The sequence below is a fragment of the Lontra canadensis genome, unplaced genomic scaffold (assembly GCF_010015895.1).
Source record: "Lontra canadensis isolate GAN:19392208 unplaced genomic scaffold, GSC_riverotter_1.0 scaffold180, whole genome shotgun sequence".
NCBI lineage: Eukaryota > Metazoa > Chordata > Mammalia > Carnivora > Mustelidae > Lontra > Lontra canadensis.
Genome location: NW_022631174.1, coordinates 338479 through 361169, shown reverse-complemented (window position 1 = coordinate 361169; position 22691 = coordinate 338479). Strand labels below are relative to the sequence as shown.

Genomic DNA, 22691 nt, shown 5'->3' with positions numbered 1-22691 from the left:
TCCCTTTGGATTCACTTCTCCGCCAGTCCTACCTTTCAGAAAGTGGTTGATTTTCTGTTTCTAGAATTGCTGTTCTTCTTCTCTTCGATCTCCCGTTGGATTTGTAGGTGTTTGCAATCTTTAGATAAGCTATCTAGCTGATCTCCCGCAACCTGAAGTAGTCTCAGCTGCTACTTCTCCGCCATCTTGACTCCTCCGCCCTCCACTGTATATTTTTTCCTGCTTTGTTGAAGATTATTTGACCGTAGAGTTGAGGGTCCATATTTGGGCTCTCTACTCTGTTCCACTGGTCTATGTGTCTGTTTTTATGCCAGTACCATGCTGTCTTGGTGATCACAGCTTTGTAGTAAAGCTTGAAATCAGGTAACGTGATGCCCCCAGTTTTATTTTTGTTTTTCAACATTTCCTTAGCAATTTGGTGTCTCTTCTGATTCCATGCAAATTTTAGGATTATTTGCTCCAGCTCTTTGAAAAATACCGGTGGAATTTTGATCAGGATGGCATTAAAAGTATAGATTGCTCTAGGCAGGATAGACATTTTAACAATGTTTATTCTTCCGATCCAAGAGCATAGAATGGTCTTCCATTTTTTGTGTCTTCTTCAATTTCTTTCATGAGTATTCTGTAGTTCCTTGAATACAGATCCTTTACCTCTTTGGTTAGGTTTATTCCCAGATATCTTATGGTTCTTAATATTATAGTAAATGGAATAGATTCTCTAATTTCCCTTTCTGTATATTCGTTGTTAGTGTATAAGAAAGCCACTGATTTCTGTACATTGACTTTGTATCCGGCCACGTTACTGAATTGCTGTATGAGTTCTAGAAGTTTGGGGGTGGAGTCTTTTGGGTTTTCCATATAAAGAATCATGTCATCTGTGAAGAGGGAGAGTTTGGCTTCTTCATTGCCAATTTGGATACCTTTTATTTCTCTTTGTTGTCTGATTGCTGTTGCTAGGACTGCTAATACTATGCTGAACAAGAGTGATGAGAGTGGGCATCCTTGTCGTGTTCCTGATCTCAACGGAAAGGATGATATTTGCTGTGGGTCTTTCATAGATAGATTTTATGAAGTTCAGGAATGTTCCCTCTATCCCTATACTTTGAAGCGTTTTAATCAGGAATGGATGATGGATTTTGTCAAATGCTTTTTCTGCATCAATTGAGAGGACCATGTGGTTCTTCTCTCTTTTCTTACTGATTTGTTCTATCACATTGATTGATTTGCGAATGTTGAACCATCCTTGTAACCCAGGGATGAATCCCACCTGGTCATAGTGGATAATCTTTTTAATGTACTGCTGGATCCTGTTTGCTAGGATCTTGTTGAGAATCTTAGCATCCATATTCATCAGTGATATTGTTATGAAATTCTCCTTTTTGGTGGGGGTCTTTGCCTGGTTTGGGGATCAGGGTAATGCTGGCTTCATAAAAAGAGTCTGGAAGTTTTCCTTCTGCTTCAATTTTTGAAACAGCTTCAGGAGAATAGGTGTTGTTTCTTCTTTGAAAGTTTGGTAGAATTCCCCAGGGAATCCGTCAGGTCCTGGGCTCTTGTTTTTTGGGAGGTTTTTGATCACTGCTTCAATCTCATTACGAGATATCGGTCTATTCAGGTTGTCAATTTCTTCCTGGTTCAATTTTGGGAGTTTAGAGTTTTCCAGGAATGCATCCATTTCATCTAGGTTGCTTAGCTTATTGGCATATAACTGTTGATAATAATTTCTAATGATTGTTTCTACTTCCTTGGTGTTAGTTGTGATCTCTCCCTTTTCATTCATAATTTTATTAATTTGAGCTTTCTCTCTTTTCTTTTGGATTAGTGTGGCCAATGGTTTATTGATCTTATTGATTCTTTCAAAAAACCAGCTTCTAGTTTCATTGATACGTTCTTCTGTATCTCTGGTTTCTACCTCATTGATCTCTGCTCTAATCTTGATTATTTCCCTTCTTATGTGTGGAGTTGGTTTGATTTGTTGTTGGTTCTCCAGCTCTTTAAGGTGTAGAGACAGCTGGTGTATTCTGGATTTTTCAATTTTTTTGAGGGAGCCTTGGATGGCTATGTATTTCCCCCTGAGGACCGCCTTTGCTATATCCCATATACTTTGGACGGAAGTGTCTTCATTCTCGTTGGTTTCCATGATTTGTTTAAGTTCTTCTTTGATTTCCTGGTTGATCCAAGCATTCTTAAGCAAGGTGGTCTTTAGCTTCCAGGTGTTTGAGTTCCTTCCGAACTTTTCCTTGTGATTGAGCTCCAGTTTCAAAGCATTGTGATCTGAGAATATGCAGGGAAAAATCTCAGTCTTTTGGTATCGTTTGAGTCCTGATTTGTGACCCAGTATGCAGTCTATTCTGGAGAAGGTTCCATGTGCACTTGAGAAGAATGAGTATTCTGTTGTTTTAGGGTGGAATGTTTTGTACATATCTATGAAGTCCATCTGATCCAATGTGTCATTCAATGCTCTTGTTTCTTTATTGATTTTCTGCTTGGATGATCTGTCTATTACTGAGAGAGGCATGTTAATTTAGATCTCCTACTATTAATGTATTCATGTCAATATGACTCTTTATCTTGATTAATAGTTTTCTTATGTAATTAGCTGCTCCCATATTGGGGGCGTAGATATTTATAATTGTTAGATCGTCTTGGTGGATAGTCCCTTAAAGAAATATGTAGTGTCCTTCTGTATCTCTGACTACAGTCTTTAGTTTAAAATCTAATTTATCCGATATGAGAATCGCTACCCCAGCCTTCTTTTGAGGCCCATTGGCATGAAAGATGCTTCTCCATCCCTTCACTTTCAGTCTGGGTGTATCCTTAGTTTTGAAATGGGTCTCTTGTAGACAACATATGGATGGGTCCTGTTGTTTTATCCAATCTGAAAACCTGTGTTGTTTTATGGGCACATTTAGGCCATTCACATTGAGAGTGATTATTGATAGATATGTTTTTATTGACATCGTGTTACCTTTGAGGTCTTTCTTTCTGTAGATTGTCTCTATATTTTTAGGATTTTTTTCTCTTTTATAGAACCCCCCTTAATATTTCCTGTAGTGTCAGCTTGGTGGTCGCATAGTCTTTTAAGCCTTGCCATTCTTGGAAACTCTTTATCTCTCCATCCATTTTGAATGTCAGTCTTGCTGGATAAAGTATTCTTGGCTGCATGTTCTTCTCATTTAGTGCCCTGAATATATCTTGCCAGCCCTTTCTGGCTTGCCAGGTTTCTGTGGACAGGTCTGACGTTATTCTGATGGGCTTTCCTCTGTATGTAAGGAGCTTCTTTGTCCTAGCTGCCTTCAAGAGGTCCTGCCTACGATTATAATTCTTCATTCTTGCTATTAGGTGTCTCGAGGACTTTCAAGAATCTATAATCTTGGGGGGAGACCGTTCTGCCTCTAGTACATGAATGCTGGTTCCATTAACGAGATTGGGAAAATTTTCACGGAGAACTTGTTCCACTATATCTTCTAGACTTCTTTCTTTCTCCTCCCCTTCAGGGATTCCAATAATTCTGATGTTGGAACGTTTCATGGCATCATTTATTTCCCTGATTCTATTTTCCTGTCTTCTAAACTGTTTGTTCCAGGCTTTTCCTGAGCCTTTCTCTCTATCTGTCCTCCAGATCACTAATTCTATCTTCTGTCTCAGTTACCCTAGCTTTTAGAGAATTTAGATTAGATTGGAACTCATTGAGAACATTTTGAACATCATCCCTGGTGGCTTTCAGTTCTTCCCTAACATTGTGAACATCATCCCTGGTGGCTTTAGTTCTGCCTTAATCAATTCCTTTGGTCATCCATGGCTTTCTCCAACCTAGCTATTGTCTGGATAATTGTTAGCCTGAATTCCCTTTCCGACATACTGTCTATATTGATAGCCATTAGCTCTGTTGCAGAAGGCCCATCCTCTGAATTTTTCTTCTGTTGGGCATTCCCCCTCCTAGTAACTTTGGTGAGAGGTGGCTGAACGAATGTAGCTGGATGTATCAACAATGGTGCAGTCAAGGGGCACCCTGGACCACTTCTGAGCAATCAGGAGTCCCCACCCAAATGAAAGAAAAAAGAAAAGAAAAAGAAAAAGAAGAGAAAAAAAGAGAGATAGAGAAACAGGGAAAAAAGAAAGATAAAAGAGAATGCTCAGCCCAAATGGGCCCCAAGGTAAGATTTATGATGTACACAAACAAAAACAGACAAACAAAAAGACTGCCCACTGGCATCTTCTGCCCCCATAGAGATCCAGATGTGTATAATTCTGATCTTAAGCTGATTTCATGGGTGATCAGAGTTCTTTGGTAGGTAATCAGCTCACTTTAGGGTACAGGTTGAAACGGCGCCTCCTCCTACTTCCCTGCCATCTTGTCTCTCCGGAATGAATGATTCTTACCCAGAGAAGGCCTAGATCTTGGTCCAGTGGGAAACAAACATAAATAAACATCACCTCTAATCCCATCACCCAGAAATGACTGCTTGTAACATATTGGTATATTTACTTCTAATATTTTTTGTCTGCATGTAGAAAGAGTTTTCCTTTTGTCATCTTATTGCATAAGAAATTTCCCATGCCCATAAACATGCTGCATAATATTTCACCTGTCATAGGTAGCATCATAGGCTTATGCATTTCCTAACTGATGGGCATTTAAGCTGTTTTTATTTTAAAAAGTATAAATAATATTGTGATGGATATCTTTTTTTTATAAAGCTGATTTCATTTTGGATGATTTATTAGGACATGTATCCATAGCAGTAGAATTATAAGGTCAAATTATATGTCTCTATGGCTCTTGGTATCTTGTATATTTATGCCATATCAAATCCATGCCACCATCTAAGAGGTCTTATACCTAAACATCTTCTTGCCATCTTCTCTGCTCAGCTCTCAGAATTTCAAACTCTTCCCTATGTTAATTCATTTTGCTCCTTCCTCAGGTCCTCCAAGTCAGAAATAAGAGAACATCCTTGATTTTACCCTTTCTTATTCTTTTTTCTTTTCAGTGGTCTATTTATTTTTTGAGAGAGACAGAGAGACGAGAGAGAGAGAGAAGGAGAGAGCGAGTGAGCAAGCAAATTGGGGGGCAGGGCGCGGGGAAGGACAGGCAGAAGCAGAGAGAGAAGTTCTCTGCTGAGCTGGGAGCCTGATGTGGGGCTTGATCCCAGGAGCTTAGGATCATGACCTGAACAGAAAGAAAGAGTGGGATGCCCAACCAACTGAGCCACCCAGGTGCCCAGAGTTTACCCTTTCTTATATCTCTAGGGCCCAGTCCACTATTGAGCTTCATGATTTCATCTCCAAAGGTAGCTAGATCATCTCTTTTCCTCTCTCTCCCACTCCCATACCAGTGCAGTCCAGCTCCCCCTATTCACCTGGGCCACTGCTGTTCCTGTCTTTCTCTAACCTTTTATCCTCATGACAGCCAGAGTTATCCATTCAACCTAAATCCTACCAGCCCACTCCACCAGCTGAAAATGCTTTGCTGAAAATGCTTCCTGTTGCAGTTAGACTAAAAGCAAGAATGACTCCCTGGCTTCATTTGCTCCTGTGTACCTCCCCACCACCCAACCTGTGCCACTCATGGATTTGCTGACAGAGCACTGGCTTTCTCTTAGTCCTTGAACACACATTTTTGTGCCTTTGCAGATACTGTTCCCTCTCTCTGGAAAGCTCTTTCCCTAACTCCCTGAGGAGCTGGGACCCTCTCAGCCATCTGGTCTTGGCTTGAATGTCTCTCAGGGAGATGTTCCCTGACCAGCCAATCTGAGAAGGTGCCCATTCCTCCCCCAGTTATTCCCTATTTCAGTTGACTGCTTCCTTGGGACACTCATCGTTGTGATTGCTTTCTTCCCTGGGTGTCTGCTTTTAGAAGATCTCTCCTGTATTGGTCTGAAAGCTCCATGAGGGGAGGTACATGTGTCTGTCCTGTTCACAGTGATTTCACCAGTACCTAACCGAATGCCTGCCATCAATAAATAATACAGGAATAAAGCAAGAAGGAAGAAAGGTAGAACCCCAGGCATGAGTGTAACTGAGGTTGTTTTTTGATGAGAGGTGGGGAGGGTGTCCGTGCTATTCCCAGAAGGGGGTCCAGCTTGTAAAGACTGAGTGCAGGGACTTCGGCAGCTGGAGAAAGGCCAATTATACAAACTGACTCCCTGGGGTGGCTGGGTGGAGGCACGGAGACACCTGTGACCACCTCATAGTTTGACCAGTGTAGGCTTTGTTATTCTTAGATTTGAAAAGTGGGGAAACTGAGGCCTAGAACAATTCAATAAATTACCTGTGGCCCATTGAGTAGTAGAACCAGAAACAATCTGGATCATTCATCGTCTCCTCCAGCAGTGGGTCTGTGTCTCAGGACTGCAAATGGAGACATTTGTTTTATAACTACCTACTATGAGACTGGAAGCACTTTTCTTGAAATTTGTTTTAAGGTAGTGAGCTTGTCATCAAAGAGGAGATACAAAGACAAGACAAAGTATTCTCTGGACAGGGATGTTAAAATTCCAGTTCCTCTATTTAGGGTGTGGAGGGGGTAGATAGGCTTGTTTGAATCTGGATCCTTTCATCTCTGAGTCAGTGGTGCTAGGAATTTGGTCAGAGAGAGGATAGGCTGAAGGGATCTGTGGCTTGGGACATCCAAATTCATCTTATCCACCTAAAATAGGGAGGGAGGGAGACGACAGGGGAAATGATAAAGTGAGAGAAGAGCGAAGGAGAATCTGGCTTACTCCTTGTAAACAAGACTCATTTCCCAAGATCCTTGTTCACTGGAGTGATTACCCATGTTTGTCAGAAGCAGCTGCCTTGGGATTGCTTCCCTGAGGCCTCCCCAAAATTAACAAATAGGCCTGAAATCAGTTCTGACTCAGCCACTTCCTTTCTGAACCCGGGGCTCAGGCAGCAGCTCTTGGGCCCCCCAGCCTCACGGGGGTGCCCACAGACTTACAGTTTGTCTCCTCTGCTAGGGGATCAAAGATCCAGGTACCAGCTTGCCTGCTTTTCACCTTTACCCTGTTCCAGCCCCGAGTCCCACAGTCTTACTTAAGATCCTTTATGTCCTGACTCTGAATTTTCATTGAATGGAGGAGAGAAGTGAAGGCAACAGAACAGAGTGAGCTCTAAGACCAGCACAGAGCAGTGAGTAGGGTTTGGACATCATAGCCTCTCTCTTTCTTCCTTCCTTTTCTGATCTCTTCTCTCCTCCATTTTCTCAGTCACACAAACATACTCATTGTTTGAAAATTCTTCATATAATCTAACCCTCTAGTGTTTTTTTTTTTAAAGATTTTATTTATTTATTTGGCAGAGAGAGACAAAAGAGGGAACACAAGCAGGGGGAGTGGGAGAGGGAGAAGCAAACTCCCCGCTGAGCAGGGAGCCCCATGCGGGGCTTGATCCCAGGACCCTGGGATCATGACCTGGGCTGAAGGCAGATGCTTAACTGAGCCACCCAGGTGCCTCTAACCCTTTAGTATTTAAAGGTAAATAACAATCCCTCCAATCTTTCTGGCAGTCTCCAGTTTTCAAAGTGATTTCATGTGCTCTGTTGCACATGATTCTCAAACCAGCAAGAAAGGCCTCCCTGGTGGGATGAGCCTCCTCACAGTCGGGCAAACAGGGAGCAACACAGGAGGTACCAAAGGACACTTTTCCAACATCAAGTTTGGAACACTTTTCCATACCACCCTTATACTCTCTACCTTCACTGCAGAAGGGTTTGTGTCTCTAAGGGCATCTGACCACACAAGTGTTCGGAACCCATTGAGTCTTACAGACTCAGAATAGCATTTCTGCACAGTGAGAATCACCAGGTGACTTCTAAAAAAGACTTGGTCCTCAGTGCAGAGACACCGAATCATCTTAAAAAGATCTGAACGTCTTTTTTAAAAACTGCGTCACAGGTGATTCTGATGCACACTAAGATGAGGGGAACACTGGCCTTGAGGACAAGAAATCGGATGGGCCAATATTCCTGAATGTCGTCTGGCTTTCCCCAGCCTTGTTACCTGCCTCCGATCCTCGTTCCAGTGGGGAGGAGTCCCAGAGGGCCCTGAGTCCAGGCACCAGGCACCCGGATGTCTGGGGAGGGATCTGAGACACAACGAGCCCTTGCCACACCTTCTCGGTTCCTCCTCCTCATAGTCACAACACAGGGCCCAGCATCACTAGCTCAAGTCAGGGTAAACCGCACATTTTCTAGTTTATTGTGTAAGAGTAAACTGGAATTTTAATTAAGCAGTTATTATAAACATCTTTCCACATATAAATAAAAAAAATTTTAACATCACTTAGGGTTTTCCTAATCTCTGATTAGATGGATTATGCAATTTTTTAGAACAGCTTTATTTTTAATTTAATTTTTAAAAAGATTTTATTTATTTATTTGACAGAGAGACATCACAAGTAGGCAGAGAGGCAGGCAGAGAGAGAGGAGGAAGCAGGCTCCCTGCCAAACAGAGAGCCTGAAGTGGGACTCCATCCCAGGATCCTGAGATCATGACCTGAGCTGAAGGCAGAGGCTTAACCCACAGAGCCACCCAGGCACCCTAGAACCACTTTATTGAGATGTAAGTCAATACCATTAAAATTAACCCATTTAAAGTATACAACTCAGTGGTTTGAATATACTCACAGAATTGACAACTGTCACCACAATCAAATTTTAGGACATTTTTGTGACTCCCAATAGAAGTCTTGGCCCATTAACAGTCACTTCCATTTTGCCCTTCCCACAGCTCCTGGCAACCACCAGTCAATTTAATGTCTTTATGGATTTGCCTATTCTGTAATTTTTTAAGCAAAGTTTCTTTTTATTATTAACAAGGCTCTGATAAACATTTATACATTTTTTACATTTTGCCTGATAACATCTTTCTTAAGATAAATTTCTAGAACTAAAAATTGCTTGATCAAAAGCGTGTCTTTTTTTGTTTGTTTGTTTCCAAAGTCACAAAATGACATTGTTGAGTGTACATTTTTCTCCTTTTTGGTCTGTGTGGAAAATACCCAGTAATGTGGAGAAAATATTTTTGAAGAGTAATTGTGTATGTGTTTGTGTGTATGAAAATGTACTTTAGAGCATACTTCTATGACTTTCAGGAAATATAAAATTAAATTTACAAAAAAATGGGAAAACTGAGTATAAACAGTCTGGTATTTGCGTCAGTACCCAGCATGATCACAGTGATTTCTCACATAAAAGCAGGAAGTTCCCGGATCTCAAGTATTTTCAATAACTGCCAGTTTAATTTATGACCCTTGTCTTTCCTTCTTCAAGAGATAATTTTCTTTGTGATTTAGCTCCAAAAAGTCCATTTTGCTATTTCCTTGAGGTATTGAGTTAATTTAAAAATTTCTTTCTCTTGATTTACCTGTAATGAAAGCTGTGAAAATTAAAACATGTTTCACAAATGAGATTGGCAAATGATGAATGAGCCCAGGACACTCTGGCAATATGTATGAAAATGAAAAGTATGTGTCTTTTTTACTATCACTAAAAATATGTCCAAACTATATGTACAAAAGTATTCACTGGTATATTTTTTAATGGGGAAAACAGGGAAAAAAATCTAAATATCCATCTGTAGAATATTTATAAAATATGTATAATATAATCATAAAATGCAATAGTATGCAACCATTTAAAAGGATGAAAATATTGATTTAGAGAATATTCTCCAGGATGTTGTTCAGTGAATAAAAATGATTTAGTGAAAAAACAAAACCAAAAGAATTCACCAAATGTTAACAGAATGTGGGGTAGTTTTCACTTTTGTTTACATTTTTCTTGTATTGCTTGAATTTTTCATAATGATTTTTTTGTTGATATTAGATTGCAATATAGTAAAAAGGTCATTTTATTTGGAAAAAAATCCATGGAATATCTTTAAAAATTTATATTTAAGTGTAGGGAAGACATTTCAACAAATTTCAAATAGAAGTTAACAATAAGTGAATACAAGTTTAAGACGGAAGTTAACACAGATGTTATGATAAAAAGGAAAAAGATTGGTTCATACAATAAGATAGGGACCAATCTTTCTTATAAATAAGAAAAGTGTGGTTTAGTGTCAGTGAATAGGCACTAAAAAAGCTTCAGATCAAAAATGTCACACCCATATCCAATTATTAAAATACTATCATAAAATACAAAAAAAAGAGAATTGCTAAATATGTATATATGTTTTTATACACACACACACACACACACACACACACACACACACACACACATCCTTTTTAACTTAAAATCCTTTAAGGCTTCCTAATTGCACTTATAGAATAAAGTTTTAAAACCTTAACAATATTGACTGCTCAGGACCCTGCTGACCTGCATGACCTCACATCTCACCTGTACCCTTCTCATTCAACCACACTGGTCCTTATTCATTACACAAACATGGCAAACCCTTCCTCAGGACCTTTGCATACACATCTCTACCTGCAAAGCTCTTTGCTTAGGGCTTCATAAGACTGACTGCTTTTTGTCCTTCATGTCTCAACTAAAAAGACATTGAAATGTAGAAAATGGCGAATTATATCCAGTCTAGTTATATTCTCTCATTTTTAATTTTCAAAGTTTTCATTCCACGTATGGTAGATTTTCCAAAGGAAAAGAAAGACACAATAAACTGTTTTAATCTTAAATACTTTAAAAATGTTGTTGGTCTAATGTTTTCCCCTAAATAGTTATCTCAATACCATTTATTGAATAATGCAACATTTTATATGCAACCCGTCATTTTAAAGTACTACCCTAATAATCCATTCAGTCCTGCCTGATTTGGCTCTGCTTCTAAAGCTCTACCCCGCACTCGAGCACCATTACCACACTGGTTCAGAATCCTTTATAGTTGGTAGACAAAGTGTCCCATTCTTACACTTTTTCGAGAATTTTCCTGGTTTATTTTCATATGAAATTTAGAATAGTCTTTGTTTCCCAAAAATCTTGTTATAATTTTGACTTCAACTAGGCTAACTGAACGTCAGATTAATTTAGGAGAATATGCACCTTTGCAATATTCCATTGCTATTTAGAAATGAGTAAGTCTGTCCGCTTATTATTAAATGGAAAAAAGCATAATTGGAAGGTCCTGGCCGATTCTTAACATCTTAATGCTTAGAATATTGTATTGATAATGTGAACAGAGTTGTTTTACATTGTATTTTTACCCCATGATTGTTTACATATATTTATTTATAGTAGTAATGGGCCATATGCATTGAGTGCCCACTAAATGTCAGCTCTTTGTGTTAAGCACTTTATTGCTTAAGTTTATCTTTGCCGTCACTCACTTTTCACATGAAGAGAGCGAGTCTTCAGGAGCTCAGGTCACTGGCCTGAAGTTTCACAGCAAGAGGTGGAGCTCAAACACAGATACCACCATCTAATAGCCCAGTCTGAATCATGGTGCTGTATGGTTTACTGGGAGCATTCTTGGTTTGGGGTCTTCTTGTGTGACTGACCACTTTACAAAGGCTGCTTTGTATTTCTAATGGCATTTCAGTCGATTGTCATAGGTTTCCCAGATAGAACATCCTATCAGCAAATAATAATTTTACCTTCTCCTTTCCAATGTTTTTATTCTCTCCCTTTATCCAACTGTATAATAGCCATTTCTTACAATACATACACTGGTTTTAGATATCCTTTAGGAATCTATTTGATATCATCACATAGAGATCTTTAAACATTTCTCAGGTATTATAAGATGATAGAATTTTAAATAAGACATAGACATTATTTCTGTAATATTCAGTATGCCAGATTAGAAATTGCTGGAATGACAGAGTTGCATAAGGATTTTCCATGTTATATGTTTGTGCCTATTATTAGTTTGTTGTTAACTTAAAATATTATATTTTTAATTTTTGGAGGAGCCTCTATGCTGTTTTCCACAGTGGCCACACCAGTTTAAATTCTCAGAAGGGTTCCCTTTTCTCCACATTCTTGTAAACACTTCTTGTTTCTTGTATTAAAAAAAAAAAAGATTTATTTATATATTTTACAGAGAGAGAGAGAATATAAGCAGGAGGGGCAGAAGGAGGCAGAGAAAGAATCTGAAGCCAACTCCACATTGAGAAACAAACAAAAACCAAACAGACCCTTAAATGCAGAGAACAACCTGGTGGTTGCCAGAGGGGATGTGGGTGGGACCTAGATTAAGAAATATCAACTTCCATTTACATAATAAGCCACAGATATGAAAAGTACAGCATAGGGAATATAGCCAATAATATTGTAATAATATCGTATAGTGACAGATGGTGACTACATATACTGTGGTAAGCATTGCAGAATGCACGGAATTGCCCAATCACTACTGTACACCTGAAACTAATACAACATTGTATATCAGTTATACCTTGATAATAACATTTTTAAATTATAAAATTTAGTCAGGTATTTTAATGCTAGGAAAACAATTAATTTTGCTTACATTTAATTTTGCTTACATTAATGTCTATGTTCAGTTGAGGACACTTAATAAACAAACATTTATTGGTGCCTATGTTGCAGACAGTTGGGGAAATGGATGGAGTCAACAATAGTGGAGTCTCTGAGTTTCTGCTCCTGGGGATCTCAGACAGTCCTGAGAAGCAGCGGGTCCTGTTTTGGATGTTCCTGTCCATGTACCTTGTCACAGTGGTGGGAAATATGCTCATCATCCTGGCCATCAGCTTTGATCCCCGCCTGCACACTCCCATGTACTTCTTCCTGGCCAACCTCTCCTTCACTGACCTCTTCTTTGTCACCAATACAATCCCCAAGATGCTTGTGAGCCTCCAGTCTCAGAACAAAGCCATCTCCTATGCAGGGTGTCTGACACAGCTCTACTTCCTGGTCTCCTTGGTGGCCCTGGACAACCTCATCCTGGCCACAATGGCATATGACCGCTATGTGGCCATCTGCTGCCCCCTCCACTACACCACGGTCATGAGCCCTGGGCTCTGTATTTTGCTCCTCACTTTGTGTTGGGCACTTTCTGTTTTCTATGGCCTCACCCACACCCTCCTCATGACCAGGGTGACATTCTGCAGTTCCCTGAAGATCCACTACATCTTCTGTGAGATGTATGTGCTGCTGAGGCTGGCATGTTCCAATATTGAAGTCAATCACATAGTGTTGATTGCCACAGGCTGCTTTATTTTCCTCACCCCTTTAGGGTTTATGATCATGTCCTATATCCGAATTGTCAGAGCCATCCTCCAAATACCCTCAGCCACTGGGAAGTACAAAGCCTTCTCCACCTGTGCTTCCCATTTGGCTGTGGTCTCCCTTTTCTATGGGACACTTGGCATGGTATATCTGCAGCCCCTCCAAACCTACTCCATGAAGGACTCAGTAGCCACAGTGATGTATGCTGTGGTGACCCCCATGATGAACCCTTTCATCTACAGCCTGAGGAACAAGGACATGCATGGGGCTCTGGGAAGACTCCTCCTAGGAAAAGCTTTCCAGAGGTTGACTTGAGATATTTTGGGTATCGATGTGGAGACTGGGAATTTCCTCTACCATGTGCAAGGCATTATCCTATGGGAGACAGAAGAGTGATTAGGACATGTCTCCAGCTCAGAATGAGCTTACATATCTGTGATGAAGAAAAGACACTTCCATGTAAACCAGTGTCCCCCAGACCGTGCTAGCCCTGGCAATGCCAACACTCATACTAGAATTTTACAGGATCATTCTTTCAACTTTCCTGATCACAGGACCACCATTCCAGCTTTTCAAAATATGCCAAGTAATGGCCTGTGGAGGAGGTGGTGTTCTCTACACACAGCAATTCATGGTCCTGAGTTCTGGCCCTCTCTAAGGGGCCTGCTGCCTACAAGCCACCTGGAGAAGACAACTTGCCCTACTCCCATGGCAGGGGCACTGGATGAGTTTCCCATTTCCAGCTCTGTTGGGCACGGCCCCCACTGCTTTCATGCTAACCCACATTCCCTCTGAACACAGTCCTTGATATTCAGGAAAGACTTGTAGACAAGCTCTTCTCCTTTGCTCTGGGCTGGTTTTCATCTATTGGGCTTCAGGGCAATACTAACTGTGCTTTTCTCCTGCTTTCCTTTTCCCTGTGGGAAGACCTTACCCTGGGCAGCCCATTCTGTCCTTTATTACTGTGGCTCCTCACTCCCTTGCCCTGTCTCTTCTGTTTGCTACCACTCCATCCTTCACTCAAAACACAACTCCCCAGCCTATCAACACATGCTTGTGAATAGGAGTGGCGGTGGAGGTAGTAGAAGGCAGGAGGTCACTGTGAGACTCAGTCTCTGCTTAGGTTCAACCAGCCATGTACAATGCGATGAAGAGAAACTGAATAGCAACTGATGAGAAGGTTAGTCCCTGGGCGGTGGCATTTCCAAACAGGGAGCAGTCCTTTGCAGATCAATCCATGGAGCCAGACAAGAGTTTGACAGATGAAGAATTGAATTGATCTGAGGTTCAATTTAAGTAATTGATAAGGACTGAGTGCCTTTTAAGGGCCTCAAACTGGGTTACAGACCTGAATCAGAAGCTCACAATAGACAATGAAGAAGAGTACTTTAATGCAATGTCTGAAAGCAATGGTTATGCTCTGGGCAGGAGGATTGGAGGGCACAAAGGAGGAAAGCCTAGCTTGGCTTGTTAGTGAGGGAGGATTCAGGAAAGGCTTCCTTAGGGTGGTGACAGCTGAGCTGAGTCTTACACAACACCCTGCCACATGAAGAGTTACCTAGGAAAAGGGGCAGGGCAAAGTAAGGTCACTGCAAGAAAGGAGGGACACGGTGTGGAGGAGAGTCTTCCTATCTGCAGTAGCCAGCCAGCGTTCTCGTCCCAGGCCTACCTATCTCTTGTGTGGTCATGGTCATCCCTGGCTAGGCCTTGTGTTCTCATCTGAACGTTGAGTACAATAGCATCATGAATTGCTATTAGGTGATTACGTGAGCTAGTCATTGGCCCATTGTCAGTGTGGTTTTTACTGAGCAGGGACAGGTGGACAAAGAACAGGAAACAGCCTGATAGGTGAGGGGGATGTCCCGCCTGAGTGTGCCTGCTGAGACAAGCAGCAGCCAGTGATGAAGCTGAAGTGGGAGGTGGGAGGGATCTCAAAAGGCCTCCAATACCTTGTAGAGGAGCTCCAAATAGAGTCTGTGGACAATGAGGTACCTCGGGATGTTTATGAGTTTTAACTTCTATTGTTTTTAGTAAACCAACAATGTGCATTTCTTGAAGAAATATTAAAATAAAAATAACCTCCAAATATTCACCTGTATGTCTGCTACCCAAAGACAACTCTGGTATAAATTCTAAAACTCCGGTATAAATTCTAAACTTTGATCTCTGCTCTCCCTCTCTATTTCAGAATGAATTCAAATTGTTTTTAAACTTGCCTTTTCGATTAATAATGCCTTTCTATGTTAGCAAATATTCAGCCACATTACAACTTAATGCCTACACAGTATTTCAGTGTGCCATTTAATGAATACAGCAGAACTTATTTAACACACTTGTTCCATATTTTAGTTGCTTTCAGTTTTCCTACTGTTTGCAACATGGCAATAGTGTCTCCATATGTACATCTTTGATATTGTTTCCTTAGGGGAAATTGGTGAAATGGAATTTTGGAGCCAAATGTTTCCATTGTTCAGAGCCTTTGATGCATTTCCTGAATCATGCTCCACAAAGCTCATGATGACCTATACTTTAATAAGAGGGGTCACAAGATCCTGTTTCTGTATTGTTTGTGTTTATTAGCCTTGAGGGATGTGGGAAGGAGAGGAAGCTCTAGAACTTTTAAGTACAACAGGCAAAAGCAAAAGCAATTTTATACTTCGTTAGCAACATAGTTCTACAAAGATGAAGCAGGGTTTCTGGTGAGCTCAGGTTCTGACCTGTCATTCTCCCCAACACTGTGCCCCTGAGAAAAAAAGCCTCCCCCTTTTCAGTCCACAAGAAGGCACTAGAAGGCGGGCCCTGGAGTTTATCACTCCCTTCGGGGTAGGGTGGTATCCCTCAGGAGCCAAGTTCTGCTCCACAACAATCACTTCTTTCTCAACCATCCAGAAGGATGACATCTAGAACATGGGAGTATCTTCCTTGGACACATTTGGATACAGGAGGCGGAAGGAGGGGGAATGGCAGCTGGTGCCTCTGTTCTCTTTTTTGTCTTCTTTATCCCAATAAATTTCTTTTATTTAAAATCCTGAGTGTTAAGGGGGCTTAATTTGGCCTTTTGAGCTGTGGCAGATTGTGGGAAACTGTTGTTACTATGGGACATTTAGGCATTTTCTCCATACCTAGTTAATAGTTCTGGGACGTAAGCTCTGATTATACAGTAGTCCCCCCTTAAGTGTGGTTTGGTTTACTGTAGTTTTGGTTATCTGCAGTCAACCACAGTCAGGGAGCAGACGGATCTCCTGACACATCCTCAGAATGTCAAAAGTGTCCTAAGGCTACATCACAGAGCCTATGTCATCCATCTCCTTCCATCTCCTCCCTCAGGCAGCCATTTTGTCATCCTCACACCATCACAAGAGAAGCTAAGATATTTTAAGAGAGATAAAGAACACATTCACATTACAGTTCATCGTTATCATTGTTTTATTTTATTATCGTTGTTAATCTCTTACTGTACCTACTATCTAGCTATGTATGTTGAAAAAAACATAGTATACATACAGGATTCAGTACTACCCTATGGTTTCAGGCACATTTTTGATGAGGGTTGGCCTATTTCCTATTATATGTTACTTCTAGAATGTAACATGTTGGAAGTACCAGTTGAAAACCTGGAGTTTTCAACTCCTTCCCTCTGACAGGATTCTACCTCCACTTTTTGTCTCCATAAGCCTGCTAACTCTTGCCTCATAACTCAGACTCTCAGCTGCACCTTCTGCTCCCAGCCTTTCAGCCCCAGTCTTGGAATCAACAAATGGCTTGTGGGGAAAGCAGAGCAGCTGTCAGCAGTGTCATTCTGGGGTTCCTTGTTTTCCTGCATTTTGCCCCCCCGCCCCAGTTCATCTGGTAGCTCTTTGAGGCCTCCCAGACTTCTGAGGGCAAGGATGTTTCTTTGCTTGACCAGGAGTGTTGACACAAAATGAACAAACTTTTTAAAATTTCTAAAATAGGAAGAGAGTTTTAAATTTTATTCGAGTCCAAGCAAGGACAGCTGCCTGGGATATACAATCTTTACAAAGAAAGGAGTGCTCTGGAGAAGGAATGTTTAATACAGGATCTTATATGTTTTTGTTACATCAAGAGTTACAAATCATCATGAGGAAGAGCATTTTAGAAAATTACAGGCTTTATCATATGCTTTTAGTACGAGCAAGATTGCAGATTTCAGAGGTGTGGGAATAGAACGCCAGGGAGGATTTTTACTCTTAAGTCTGAAATGTTTCTTTTAGGTTATTTGCTAATGAAGGAGATGTACAGTGTGTGCTCAGGGCAGAAAGAGCTTTTGCCATTTGAAGTGTGGTGAAGTCATTATGACCTTGGTAAAAGTGTATCTTCTCTTGAGAGCCCAGGAGCAGGGCCCACAAACATTAACAGTTGAAAGTTTCCTTTATGAGGAACAGGTTTAGAGTGGCTCTTCTCAGCCAGTTCCAAAGGGAATTGAGTTCTAATAACTAAGGTAATTCTATGCAGTGAGTTAACTTCTGTCCTTTACATCTAGAATGTGCTGTGGAGCCTTGGGAGAATTGAGAACATCGTCATTCAGATAATTTTGTATAGGGCTTAATTCTGTCATGGAAACCCAGTTGTGAAAGGCTAGCATTGTCCCTGGATTGCAGGGTTCTTGTCTCATAGAGTCGAAGAATGAATCTCACGGACACAAGTGGGTGAAGTGAAGTGAAAGTTTATTAAGTGAAAGTGAAAGCAGAAAGCAAAGAAGAAGCTCTCTCGAGTGAGAGGGGTCCCAAAAGAGCTGCCACTGAGGCTTCTAGTGGTTATTGAGAACTGACTGGGAAGCTTTGGCCTTGAGATTCTTGTGCCATCTTGGTTTGAGCAAGAACCATTGATAACACCTTTAATGACTTAATTCTTTGAGGTTTGGCCATTTTCTATGATTACACTGTAGCCACCAAAGAAAAATATTCCCTGACATCGGAGGCCTGGTGATCTGTTTCTTTATCTCTTGTTCACTCTGGCTTATCTGATTCTGCCTGCCACGAATAGTTTCAGAGCCCAGCCAGGGGTGCCCTACCTCTCCCTGCCTACACCTTAACCCTTTCCTCACTCACTATGAAGAATTGTATTAAACTAGATTAGGCCCTGTGCCCACAGAGAACCATCATTCCCAGGAACAATCCAGATGCCAAATAGAAACTAATAGCTGTTAGAAAAGGGGGAATGGAAGTTGGAAAGACTCTAAGTGTTCACTACAAGCAATTATCAGATAAAATACATTGTAGTTTTTTCTGGCTTCCTCTCTGACATCATTACTCTCATACTCAAAATAAGAAAGAAGATGAACAATCAAAACAACAACAACCTTTCTAGAGCTATCAAATAATTGAGGTCACATAAAAGAGAATTTAACATTTGCTGTAGAAAACCATGAAGATTTTAGAGGATGTTTGTTAGCACAGTGTAACCTAGCCTATCTGATCTGATGGAGATGGAAAAAATCTTTTCCACTCAATGTGAGACATAAAATCATAAAATTATAAGGAAAGATTGTCAGTCTGAAAATAAAGAGCTACAGCGAGAGGCAAATGAACATTGATTTAGGATCAAAGAATTGCACTTCTGAGAGCATGGAGTCTGGTAGACACCCAAGAAGTGCCCTGCTTACAGGATGAAACCAAGGGGCTTTTTATGAGGAAAAGAAAGAGGCAATTACATGAGTCGAAGAAGAAATGTTTTCTATGGGGAGAGAAAAGGGTGTCTTTTAAACATGGAGAGGTGGGGATTTATTGGCACTGACACACTTGAAGGTCATGCTTCTTCATGTGTCATATGTGTAATTAGCATGTTAAATATCCACCCCGGGCATGGTTTTCAGTATTTTAATGAGAGAAAGTTGGGGAAAGGTCAGCTCTGGCGTTGGTCTTGGCACAGACTGGTTTGGTCCCATCCATGCCAGTCTTTGTTGTTGAGTTCCTCCTTTGGTAGACATCCTACTTCTGCATTCCTACAAGATATGCTATTCAAGGGGCATAGAGTTTCAGTTATCAAGGAATGCTGGATTTTGCAGTTAGGGCTGAGAGGACCGAGTCCAGTCCCTGCTCTGTCTCACCAAGGTCTGGGGATCTTTGATGGGTAATAGATAAGATTAGTTGGGGCAGAGTCAAAGGCTCATAGGGTAGATGGAGTTGTGGAAATAGTGGTGATAATGTTCTCAAAAGGTTTTCTGGGTTCAGCCCCAGGAAAAAGTTCATCCAGCCTATTGTAACAGAGGGTCATTTGATGTGAAGAGCTGTGGAGATGACCTTGTCCAGTTCTTTATGGTGTAGGTAGGAACAAGCCCAGTCACAGAAAGGAAATTTCTAAGGTCTCAGAGCAGTGGTTATAGCCCACATTCCTGATTTTTACTCTTAAGAACTTTGCCCTTTGGGAGAAGCTAATTTTCTTTAACACTGAGGTGTCTGGAGACTGAAAGATGTCAGGAAAAAGACATACATAATTTCTATACCTCAGACTGTATTGCCAGGCACTGTCCCCAAAGGCAGGGGGGCTGACAACTTGAGTGGGCCAGTGGGGTTGTGGGGAATGAACTCTGAGCACACACATCCACCCTCCTTTTCCCTTATCAGCTCAACTTTCTCTTCTCCCAGATATGGTTTCTAGCCAGAGGAAACAGAAGAGAGCACCTAGACCACTTTTCATTATTATACCTTCAGCAAAACTTACACTTTATTTTTTTTTCCTAGTTAGAAGGAAGCGCGGTTGGGGGGAGCCTGACAATAACATCAAAGGTGCTGTTATCACATGGCCACACGCTGATGGGAACTGATTCCATAGTATGAATTTTATTCTCATCTCTTATCATCATTCATTTTTCATTTTCTTCATACTCATCTTCAAGCTCAACATTCCTGAGGCATCTTGTTTGATAATTCTCAATTATCAAATTGATAACCTCAATTATCAATTATCCCATCCTCTCTTATCTCATTTTCCTAATTTCTCCTTGTTTCCTTTCCCTAATTTCTATCCTTCCTTCTTACCCTTCTGCTCACCATCGTCTCCCGTCCCTCCCTATATCCTCATATTATATCTTTGTCCCTCCACTCCCACTCCTGTCCTACCGCCCACTCTTCTGTGTTTTCTTTCCATTCTCATCTCAACCTGGCCTCAGTTCTGTGGTTTCAAGAAGAGACAACAGGAAAGCCAAGGTCCAGGTGTAGCCATAGGACAGATTTAGGAATGATACAGTGGAGAGGTAGTGGAATTGCCAGGTGAGGGTAAGTTAGCCTTCCAAGAGAGGCTGAGGAAAAGATGCAAATTAGAAATGGATGAGCTGAAGGCTGAATAAACATCAGGATGAGAAAATTCTCTGGATTGGAGCTGTACTGATGTATTTATAAAGTTAGAAAGAGGCATTACTACCAGAAACCTCATGTATGGGGATTTTCGGAGCTAGGAGATTTGGGAGGAAAAAATAAGACTTTGAAGGAAAAGGTTATATTTTACATTCCTCACTGAAAAAATCAAAAGACCTGGTTGGAGTATAAATGTTTATTCTTCCAAAAGCTTTATCATATATGTGAAGAAGAGGATTCATCCAATAACAAAGCCATGGCAGGGGTGAAGATGGAACTTTCCTTTTTTGACATGAAGATATATCATGTATGCATTAATGCAGTTTTAATTTAGTGATCTGTTTCTCTCTACAGACCTTGCATGTCCACTAAACATCCTATTGGGTTCTTGTGTGGTAGCAAAGAGAAGGAATTGATTTTTTTTTTTTTTTTGGAGGTGAAAGGTAAAGTGTAGAATAGAATAAACTTGTCACTGGACCAATGGTTTAAAACTGTTTTCTGCACTCTGATCTAGGTTGACTCTTATGTCCCCACCAGAAAAAAAAACTTCACCATGATATTCCTGGTTACTTAGGTTAATGGGTTACATATTAGCCAAATAGCCCTTCCCTGTAGGACATTGGTGTCCAGAGCTAACCAGCCCCTAAGGCTTCAACCTTACCTAGAAAATGAGCACAGCCATACACAAGGCAGCAACTTACCCTAGGCACTTGCTCATATCCTCCTATCTTTATTTTTCTTTATAGCCTTATTGATATGTGATATTCCACATATGATGCTTATTTATGTATTTTGTCTCTCTTAATTAGAGTGTGACTTGCATAAGTCCAGAGACTTTTATTTTGTTCACTAGTCCCCTAGGAGAGTGTCTGGATCATAGAAGCAATTTAATAAATATTTGCTGTATGAATCAGTTATGTAGGACTTCTTTGCTGGACAAATACATCACACAGATCTTCAGACAGTGAGAGATATGGTTTGGAACCATTTCCCAGGTTATTGGCTTCATGAGAATTTTCCCTTAAACCAGAAAAGGCAAGAAGGAAGGGATGCTATCAACCTTTAGGTCAGTGACTGCCTCCTCACAAGTACTCGCCACAGGGCACCCTGGACATCAGGGTTTCTAAGGCTGTAGATAAGTGGGTTCAGCATAGGATTGATAACAGTGTTAAAGACCCCAACCCCTTTATCCTTGTCTGAAGACTCCTCAGAACCAAGACGCATGTAGTTGAAGATACCAGTACCATAGAAGAGGCAAACCACAGTGAGGTGGGAGCCACATGTGGAAAAGGCCTTCTTCCTGCCTTCCACTGAGCGGATTTGTAAGACTGCAGCTGCCACGTGTGCATAAGACACAGTGATGAGGACCAAAGGGGTTACAGCCATGAAGGCTGCTGCTACAAAGAGCAGCAGCTCATTGAGTTGGGTGCTGGAGCAGGAGAGCCGGAAGAGCTGTGGGAGGTCACAGTAGAAGTGATTGACTGCATTGGGACCACAGAAGTTGAGGGTATTTAGGGCAATAGTGTGATTTAGTGCATTAGTGAAACCTAAAGCCCAGGACACAGCCACCAATATTCTCTGGACTGTCTGGCTCATTCTGGTGCTGTAAGTAAGGGGCTGACAGATGGCCAGGAATCGGTCATAGGCCATGACGGTCAACAGAAAGCAGTCCATCCCAGCCAGAAGGTGAAAGAAGAAAAGCTGTGTGAGGCAGGCTCCATAGGGAATTGTACGCTTGTTGGACAGGAGACGAGCCAGCATCGAGGGAACAGTGACAGTGATGCACCCAACATCCAGCACTGATAGGTTCCCCAGGAAGAAGTACATGGGGGTGTGGAGTTTAGGCTCCACCAAGATGGCAGCCAGGATGCTGAGGTTGCCTCCGACTGTGACCAGGTAGGTAAAGAGGAAGACTACAAAGACCACAGACTGCAGCTGTTCTGTTTCTACTAGGCCCAGTAGAATGAACTCAGTAACAGACGTCCTGTTGACTCCAAATTCTGGATCCATGAGTTTCTGTAAGGCAATGTCCCAAGAGGGGAGATAATGAGTCCATTCCAATGTATTTATTTATTAAAACATAAATGTTTTAACCCACCTATGTTCAGAGCCAATTCTCAGCTGTCTAAGGGATAATATTTTCACTCCCCAGGTCATCTCTTACTCATTGACCTTCTCCTTCACCTCAATACCTTTACTCTGCTCTCAGCTGAGCTACCCAAAAC

General features: G+C 41.2%; 2 protein-coding genes across 2 annotated transcripts; one reads left to right on the top strand and one right to left on the bottom strand.

Moving 5' to 3' along the window:
- Positions 1-12487: 12487 nt before the first annotated feature.
- On the top strand, positions 12488-13468 carry LOC116860629 (olfactory receptor 1D2). The gene has a single exon (XM_032846726.1). The coding sequence runs from the start codon at positions 12506-12508 to the stop codon at positions 13466-13468; it is 963 nt and encodes a 320-aa protein (XP_032702617.1). The 5' UTR covers positions 12488-12505.
- An 8060-nt stretch (positions 13469-21528) lies between these two features.
- On the bottom strand, positions 21529-22488 carry LOC116860624 (olfactory receptor 3A2). Its single transcript, XM_032846722.1, has one exon. The coding sequence runs from the start codon at positions 22474-22476 to the stop codon at positions 21529-21531; it is 948 nt and encodes a 315-aa protein (XP_032702613.1). The 5' UTR covers positions 22477-22488.
- Between the last annotated feature and the right edge of the window lie 203 nt (positions 22489-22691).